General features: G+C 36.6%; 1 protein-coding gene across 1 annotated transcript; it reads right to left on the bottom strand.

Moving 5' to 3' along the window:
- Nucleotides 1-1,889: 1,889 nt before the first annotated feature.
- On the bottom strand, nt 1,890-9,703 carry SPATA5L1 (spermatogenesis associated 5-like 1; the record flags this gene model as incomplete). Its single annotated transcript, XM_009586252.1, is given in 9 exon segments — nt 1,890-2,102; nt 2,818-2,943; nt 3,620-3,754; nt 4,637-4,864; nt 5,279-5,488; nt 6,004-6,162; nt 7,514-7,699; nt 8,776-9,136; nt 9,138-9,703. Coding segments are annotated over 9 exon segments (2,124 nt in total), but the record flags the coding sequence as incomplete, so codon positions are not given.
- Between the last annotated feature and the right edge of the window lie 8 nt (nt 9,704-9,711).

Here is a 9,711-nt window from a genome sequence, read left to right as displayed (position 1 = left end):
GCCCTCCGGCCCGCGGCGGGCAGGCGCAGAGGGGCGCACCGAGGAGTTCCAGGCCTCGAAACGGAGCTGTCTGGAGGCAGCGGGGGATGCGGTGTGTGCTCTTCCCGCCTTCTTTCCGCAACTCTTTCTCTCTCCGGTTCTGCATTACTCAAACCTTCCTCCTCCGTTTCTCCCTTGTCTTCGTGTTTGTCCCCTTCTCCCGCGGACTGTTGCCTACAGAACCGCGTATCTAGGCAAATGCACAGGCAAGGCCTTGGCGTGCCTCTTTTCAGGGCTTGGCAAGGTGCATGTAGTGACCAAAACAGGAGCCCCATTTCACTGTCCGCTTTTGCTGCAATAAAAGCTTAACCCTGGCCGAGGTTCCCACCACTCTGCTGTGTTACAGAGCTCCAATCACTTTTCAACAAAACTCCTACCGGCGCAGGCGGGAGGTGCATGCTGCCAGCAGACTCTGCCTGCTGATCTCTTTCTCCCTTTCCCTCTTGCCCACTGGAAAGCAGTAAGAGGAAGGAGAGGTTACCTTTACTGCATGCTCTGCTGGCTCCCTGTAGCAGAGAGGGGACATGACAGGGCACAATTAGCACAATTAGGGAGCGAGTAGAGAAGTTCAGCAGCAGCATCTTTGAAATGAAGAAGCTGACAGCATTTTGCTGTCCTAACAACTCAGGTTTGGCAATTCTAAAGCAGCACTCTCAAGCACCGGAAAGCAAAACACAGTTACTTTGAAGGTTTTCACACTTTATCTCTGGCACTGCTGCTAAGAAACCTTTGGGTGCTTGGGAAATTCAGTGGCACTGGCCTACTTTTTGCCAGTAATAAAGCAGCAGGATGGTCCTCCTTAGGAAATGGTGATCAAAGCCACCAAGTTGTAGGACAGTCGTTTATATCTGAACCCTTTCCTAAGTTACTACAGCTTCTACTACTCCCCTTTGCCCTCCGCAGTCGCTAACTGCCTTGTAACTTCCTTTGTGATCCATCTCACTGTAAACTGCACTGCAGTCCCTAGCGTCCCTGTTATGAGAAAGAAATCTTTGTTAATGGGTTTATAACTTAAGAACCTCAGCTGAAATAAGAAACTATCTTTGACAGTGGAGTATTTCGTTCACAAGCATTTTCATGGGGAAAAGGAAAAAAATAATTAAAAACTTCCTACCCTGGTAAGTTAAAATGTGCACTTACATACATGCAATAACAATTTCCTTTGATATATCTATGTATTTTAGAAGACGACCTACAAAAATACATTGACAAAGAATGGTTGAGTGGGGAAAAGAATTCTGCAGAAACTCTTATAAAGCAAACTCCCTTCTCTAAAGAAATTATTATAGTTTGAATTGATTACAGACTTACTTAGTATCTGCTTACTCAATCCAAATGTTTGTTCAGTAAGCAGTAACCAATCTAAAATTATTCCAAAAAACCCAGACTCCCAAACTTACAAGGTATTAAGCTCTGACAACCTTTTCACTGCCACTGTATTTTGGAATCTGCTTGTAAGAAAGCAATCTTGTAGATATGCACATATAAAACGCCTTACATTTTATATAGTATGGGATTTACTTCCTCCTACTTAACATTCTGAAAGCTTTTCTATTTTTTAAATATTCACTGTCCTTTGGAGACTTCACAACACACTTTAATTTAAATATTCTTATTATGCCAGAGTTTCTACTGAAAACTAGGAAATCTACAGTAACACTAAGCTGTTCCACAGTGCTTTAAGTATCTCAATTACTCATTTCATCCGATGGAAACCTAGCCAAAGCAAGCAAGATTTGAATTTATTCTCCATTACTGAAATCACAGATTTTTCACAAATGAAATTTTACAGTATTTCATACACTGAAAACTACAGTAAGTGCAGTATTAAAAAGCAGAAAAGATGTAAGCCATTGCAAAGTCTTTGTAATAGATTTAAAAATACCTATGCCACATCACTCCTTTTTGATTCAAGAGGCTAATTCTTGATTATAAAATTTTTCATAAAATTCCAAGTCTTTTATGTTTAAGGATGGTTTTACAGTCCTCAATGATTTTACAAAATGCTCATGTTTTACAGCAGTTGCTTCAAGTCCATTCTCTTGCAATGCCAACAAAGCAGCCTTTAAAAGAAAAAAAAAAAAAGAAACCACTTGAAGTGCTTATCATGTTTTAAGTTGCAAAGAAGTTATTGTAAGTATTCTAAAACATTTTACATGAAACCAAATTTTAGGTAAAGCATCTGAAAAGTATAGTTTATTATATTATACATTATTATTTATATGGTATAATTTATGGTTATTTAACAATAGATAAACATCAGATAAGATTACTATAACTTTTTCATTCACTTTTTTGCCTGGATTAGGCAATATATCTTTGATCACTCATATTTTTGGATTTTCTTCGTAGTCTTCTCTCTTTTATATAACTTATCTCAAATACTTACAGATTTCTCTTCTCAATTTTTTTCTCTCTAGCCTTGACAGTACATGCTAATTTCAGCTAAAAATGCCGCAGTTGCTTGCAATACACAGAATACAATTCATCTAATGTGAGCTTGGATTAGAAAGGGCCATGTGAAACAAACGGTAGTACAGTTCCTTAACTTCCAGTAAATTATTACAGAAAGCCTTTATTCTTATTTGGCTTTTTTATTTAAAGAATTAACCCTTGTTCAGTTCTTCTGTTTTACTCATTCTCTTTACATTTTCATTACAAACTGTGAAAGAATCCATACTACAGATGGCTTGGTAACACCTATGAGTTAGCTCTCTTTTTTCATTGGAAGGTTTCATTTACAGTTTATTTCACAGATTAACCATGAATATTTCTTACCTCCTTGCACAGATTTTCAATATCAGCTCCAGAGAAGAAGTCTGTTAGGACTGCCACATCTTGTAATGACACATCATTATCTAACGGAATTTTTTCTGTGCAGATTTTCAAAATGGAAAGCCTTCCCTGTAAGTTGGTACATATTATAAAAGAAAACAAAAAAACCCAAACAAACCATTAATCCCTCTCCAAAGCAGTACCAAGTTTGAAATTAGAACTAAGGAAAATCCAGAAGAGTACCAAAACTACATGTTTTTGGTGGAAGAGTGATTAAAATGCTATTAATGGAAATAACCATAAGAATAAGTATTATCTCATATATTAAAGGCTGTTGTTCAGTTACTCATTGATGAAAACACAGTATTTTAGATTGAAGAGTCCATATTTGGCCTGCTTTGGGTGAACTCTTTTTTTTTGGGAAGCTCAGGACAAGTAGCTACACTACCCTTGGGAACAGGGCACAAGAATGATTTGAAGCAAGGACAGACAACTTGTTATGGTACTTCCTGAACTGCAGCTTGAATTTGTAAATACAGAATTATTCCAGATTTTGTCTGTTTTCTATATGCAATAGTATAACTACATACAGCAGTTAAAATGTTACTGGTGTTTAAATTACAAATGTAATTATTCCTTTTTAAACTTCTTCATTGTACCTTCAGTTTGGTGACTGATCTTCAGTGAATCATCCATCAATTGTTAAATATATTATAGGAATATGCCTCCTTTGCTCTTAAAGTAAAGTATGCTGGCAATTAACATCTCTCCATTTAAAGCCATGTATGGATTTGTAATACATCACCTTCAGATCTGGAGGTGGAATATAGATCACCTTGTCTAGCCTTCCAGGACGCAATAAGGCATCATCCAACATATCTGGTCTATTTGTTGCAGCAACTACCATGAAATCTCTGTTCAAAGTTTCCTGAAACTCTAACTGAGTAAGAGATGATATAAACGAATTAGTGCAACATGGTTAAGATTAGATAATATCTAAAAACTACTAATGAGAAAAGGGGAAGGGTGAAAAGATGATGTATCTTTACATGTAGGTATTCTCCTTTCAATATTAATATTTTATTTTTCTTGAGGTAAAAAATGCTTTGGTGCAGGCCAGATCAGATGACAAGGAAGAAATATAGTTAGTATCTGCTTTGACAATAAATACAGACTTTTCTTTGGTAAGATTGTAACCTTTTGTAAGACCTTTTATATGCAAAAATTCATTATCCTGCAATTCTGAAACTGTTTTCTTCAATTTTCCCCCAAAGAGCATCATAGTATGAAGACAGAAATTTAAATACAGAAAAGCTAAATATTAAATGTTGTGAACAATTCATTGAAAAGTCCAGCTGCAACTTTTTGTTTAAATAAGTAACTGATCATAACTGTACTGTTTTTGTATGAAGTATGTATGAGAAAGCACTGCAAATGAAGTAGGGGAAATGCTCATAAAAAGTAAGTTCAGGAAGGAACCTGTATAATAGTAAAAATAGCACAATTAGTCTAAAAAATTACCTTAGTGTCAAGCAAGAGGATTTTTGTGACAGAAGATGAACACCAACTAGTAATGCTCATTAGCCTGTGTGGGTATTTTGTTCAAACTAAGTCTCATTGAGGAACAGTGTATGTAAAAAACAGTTAGCAGCCTATATATGGTATTTCTAAAAACTATAAATTATGACGGAGTAGAAGAGCATCTTGCATATTTTTAAGCTTGAGGATTTTAAATTTAAGCATGAATGCCAACAACTAAAATTTTTGGAACAACTGGATAGCATTTATCATTCTTCCTATATAGAAAAGGGAACATAAATACCTTTCTTTCCTCGTCACTTTGTTCTTGACATTGACCCTCAAGCTGTAGTTTGCTTCCTCTTCTTTCTGTGACTTTCAGCCCAATACCATCCAACTCATTGAGAAGAACAGAAAGAACCCGCTCTGAGACACCATGGCCAGTTTTGCAGTGTGACCGGGATCCCAAGATAGAATCAATCTCATCGAGGAATATTATTGCTGGAGTATTTGCTCTTGCTTGGCGAAAAATCTTTTTTTAATATTAATAAAGTAAAACGTTAATGCATACATTCTATCAGGTAAGGTGAAAACACCTATTTACATATACTCTGTATTTTACTTACTTAACTTTAAAGATACATTCAGAAAGATTCACAAGAGCTGTTCTGGCTTACGTTTACTATAGGCAAATTCTGCTTATCTAAATTCTCAAATGAACTGAAAACAAAAAGGTAGAAATACTTTCAAAGTTTAAAACTGGTATCATTTTAGGGCTAGATTCTCATATATAGTTTATATAAGTGTGAATCTGTAAGCCGTTTCTATTTAATAATCAGATGAGAGCTTTAACCATCATTTTTTCAACAACAAAATTTAGGCCTTACATACTTACAAAAATCAAGCAAAAATAAACTACAGACCTTACACAAATTAAAAACTGTACCTGAGACAAAATCTTCTCTGAATCTCCAACATAAGGTGAGAAAAGGTCAGCACCACTTACAGAGAGAAAGGAACAGTGACAACTTGTGGCGACAGCCTTCACCAGTGTGGTTTTGGCACACCCTGATGGCCCGTAGAGAAGAATACCCTTTGGATGAGACAGGCCCATCCTAGCAAACGCCTGAGGAAATTTCATAGGCCACTCAATACTCTGTCAATACATAAAAAAGGGATGAAATTCTCAGTAATGAAACTAGATTTCATAGGCAATCAATAAAATTGTTGAGCACATTGATTTCAAATTAATGTTTGTACCAAGGAAAGGAAATGGAGAATACTAATTTGGTCTTCCTTCGTATAATGCCCCCCTTCTTAAACTTTCCTCTCAGTCTCAAACAGAGCAAAAGGCAATCCTTGAGAGATGATATGCAAGAGACAAATTCAGGAATGGACAAATTATCTGTCTGCAAAGTGTTTTTCAGCTACTGGAAAATATGCTAATTTTCCCATGATATGACACTTGGTGGTGCTATCTTGTGACTGGAAGATTTCTAACTGACAAACATTGTAATAACTTAATGTAGCATTAAACAAAACATTTAAAATACAATTTATAATCAGGTAATTTGCAAGATAAATCATTTCTATAACGTAGTATACAGAATACCTCAGAGGACATGGTTATTAGAAACTAGCTGTTTAATCTAAATGTATTTTATATGTTACCTGTTTTAACTTTAATTTCACATCTTCGAGACCACCAATTTGCTCCCAAGTGACAGGTTTACACTCTGTTAGTCCAACTGCACTTCGAAAAGAGGATGGTTGAATTTTTTTAAAAGCTTCTTGGAAATCTGTCATGTTAATCACCATTTCAGTCAAATCCTGGAGAAACCCAGATAAAGCATATCAGCAATATTTTTACGGAATAACTTATAAGGCTGCATTAGTATGCAAAACATTTCACAAAAGGCCAAGTGCAACTAATAAAGAAGCAAATTCCTGCCCTAACAAGCTTAAGCACTGCAGACACAAAGATGTAACACAAATAATATAATCTCTTTAATGGCAAGTTTTTATACAGGAAAAAACAACATAAATTAACGTTTTAGAGAATACTATTGTTTTTCCCTAAATTATAGCTCCATTACACAGTGATCTGCTAAATCAAATGGTTGCTAGTTTCAGGGTTACTACACACCAGTTCCGAGATCCTCTTGAATACAAATAAAAATGTTCTAATCCATTTTCACCACATACTGGAGAAAGTAAGGTACTTTATCTCAAATAGGCTAGAAAATACCATTATTAAACTACAGATGCAGTAACAGAACTAAGATGTATTTTACAAAGGAGCTTGCAGTTCTCAAGGCAAATAGGCCATCTACGTATTCATTATTTTCATTTGCCCATCTATTTCTTTCTGGGATACCAGGCTCAAATTATTTCGTTGTTTATTTTCAGTATTTGTAAGGTATCTGAAGGAGACTGAAGTTGTATAAATACGATGTTCTCCTCTTTCCACATCTGAGTGAAGACAGAGGGTTCTACCATTCTCTGTAGATGCTCTGACTCTGGAAATGTTGCAGATCTGGCTTTAAACTTCTGCTCAGCCATTCCAGATGAAAAACCACAGCAAAAATATACCTCACAATTCTTGTAAAAGTCAGAATAGATAGAAAGAATATTAAGAAATAGCAATTCTTTAATTCCATATCTATAATATCTAAGAAGTTAACCTTCTGCACACTGGGCAGTTTTATACCTTGTGTCTGTAACGATGTTATATCCAGCCATACAACCCAAATGATAATATTTATTATTACTAGCAGTTATATATTTATGTGTCAACCTAAACTTTAATTTGCAGTTATTATTAAGAAGTAGAATTGTAAATCGCTGATAGCTTCAAAAGAGAGCTCTGGTGGACGTTATAGTTTAGTCTGCCAAAAAAGACTAAAGTCTCTGCTTTGCACAATCCTAAAAAGATAAGGATGAGGATAAAAAACTTTCGGCAAAGTTTTTCATCCAGAAAGGAGAAAAGAGTCTTTTCAGATGAGAACTGAAAGGACTAGCAAAACGGCATATTTATGTTTATAACACACTTGGTGTTTTTCAGTATTTTAATTTGTGAGTTCTTCAACTTGTTGAGCTTTTCAAGTAAAGCCGAGTATTAATGAGGAAAGGGTGGTACATACTATTAATGACATTCTTCTTGACTAATTTGCAACCATACCAAAGAGCTGTGGAACACAGCCTGCATAGCGGCTTCTCTGCAGAGTGCTGTAAGGTCAGCTCCAACATACCCAGTTGTCATTTCTGCCAGTTTAACCACATCAACATCTATAGAAATCGGCATACTAGATGTAAGCAACTGCAGGATAGATCTTCTTTGCGTAAGTGTTGGTGTCCCAATAATCACCTAAACCAAATATAATAAACAAAAATTTTAAGTAGATATTTTGCTATATTCCTCTTATTTTATAGATCTAGGCAAGCAAGTTTGTCTCTGCTTTATACTGTTTACTGAAGATTTATACATACTTACACTGCAACGAAAGAATTTTACCGGAAACTTATTAGCAGCACTATACAAATGACAAATAGTTAAAACATCCTTCATTTACACTTACTTTCCAGGTGCACAGTGTTTATATAAACAGTTGTTCATAAGACAATGTCAGCTAGTGTCCATCAAGTCCTATTTTAAGGTAGTTTCAACATAAGACATAACACTGAAATAATAATTTCCTTGCATCACAAGGGCTAAATTAGATTCATGCGAAAGAAAAAAAATCAATTAGATAAACACTCATACATTATTAAAAACCTGGTAAAATACTGCCATAAAATATATCTCAATAATCTATTAATCCTGGAAAGTAACAAAAATTATAATTGTGAAAGCACTAAAGAACTTGACCAAACTGGATGACCCAGGAGAGCATTTAGCCAGCGAAATAAACAACACAAGGAAAAGCACTGTGCATTGCATAACTGCATTTGTTCTTTCTTCTTTTGACCATTAGGTTAGCAGAAGTTTTCCAGAGTAGACCTAGCCTCTGTTACTGAAATCTGAATAGAATTGTTGACACAACAGGTTACTAGTTCTCTGTCACAATAAACTTTTAAGGAGCAATGCACAAATCTTCAATCTGGGATTTAAATGAGAAAAATCTAAATGCGCAATGCTAAGCATCTGTAAGCAAAAGAAAACGTTCAAGAACAGGTCCATGTCTGTATGATAAAGCACAAAGACTCCTCTTTTCCATTTCAAGTATCTGGAGCTCTCAGTTTCCTGAGTAAAACATGCTCCCTACCTTACCCAAGCTGCAGCAATCTAAAGAAAGAAACAAGACATGTCTCAAGCCTGTAGAATCCCACTATAAAACATGACTAGTAGACATTAAAAAAAAAGTTATTTTATTAACTACCCCCTGCTCCACCTCAAAAAGGAAAAAAAACCAAGAGAGCGTATGAATAACAGGTTTTGCTTACCTCTCTGTCAAATCTGCCAGGTCTTCTCAGTGCGGGGTCTAAGGCATCAGGCCTGTTTGTTGCTGCCATAATGACCATCTTACCCTCACTACCTACACCATCCAGTAGCGTTAGCAACTGAGCAACAGTACGATCTTCAGGAGCATTGTTGGAACTTCCTCGCTTCGGGCATAAAGAGTCAACTTCATCAATAAAGAGAATGGTTGGGCCTTCATATGACATTTCTTTGCCCTTTTCAAAGACTCTTCGCAAATTCTCTTCACTTTCTCCTGGTCTTGAACCATAGAGGGCTGGGCCACTGATGCAAAACAGATACGCACCCACTTCTTTTGCTACTGCCTTTACCATAAGACTTTTTTTTTGGGGGGCCTATTAATAGCACCCCATTAGGGACAGAAAGCCCTAGCTTCTTAAAAGTTTTTGGGAAATGGAAAGGCAGATCAATCATTTCTTTCAAAGACTTTCCCACATCATCTAGTCCTGCAATTGAAGTTTTTGCAGTGTCTTCTGATAAATGTCTGTACCATTCAAAAGTGACCACGTCCTTAATTTTTATGCTTGTTTGGGGGGTTATCAGTCCGGCTTCAGCCATCAAAGGGTCTACAGATAGTATTTCAATACACACCACGGGATTTTCAAGACTTGGGGCAACAGTAACAACATAATGAAGTGAAACATAAACACTTCTTAGCAGTTCTCTGATCGTCTCCTGCAACACTGCTCTGGAAGTCGACTTTTTCAGTGCAGAGCTCTTAAGGACCACTTTCACAGTCGCCTTTTTTAACTGGCGATACGCCAGAAGCTTCAGCTGGCTGACATTCAGCGTGAGGCCCTTTAGGTCCCTTGCACTTACACCTGCGGTTCTGCAAGTCAGATCAAGCTGCAGGTACCCGTCCGCCAAATCGTGCCTGGGCCACGCCGTGCACAGACAGCAGC

The sequence above is a fragment of the Fulmarus glacialis genome, unplaced genomic scaffold (genome assembly GCF_000690835.1).
Source record: "Fulmarus glacialis isolate BGI_N327 unplaced genomic scaffold, ASM69083v1 scaffold47839, whole genome shotgun sequence".
Classification (NCBI taxonomy): Eukaryota; Metazoa; Chordata; class Aves; order Procellariiformes; family Procellariidae; genus Fulmarus; species Fulmarus glacialis.
The sequence above is the reverse complement of the archived record's forward strand: the minus strand, read 5'-3'. Positions and strand labels throughout refer to the sequence as shown.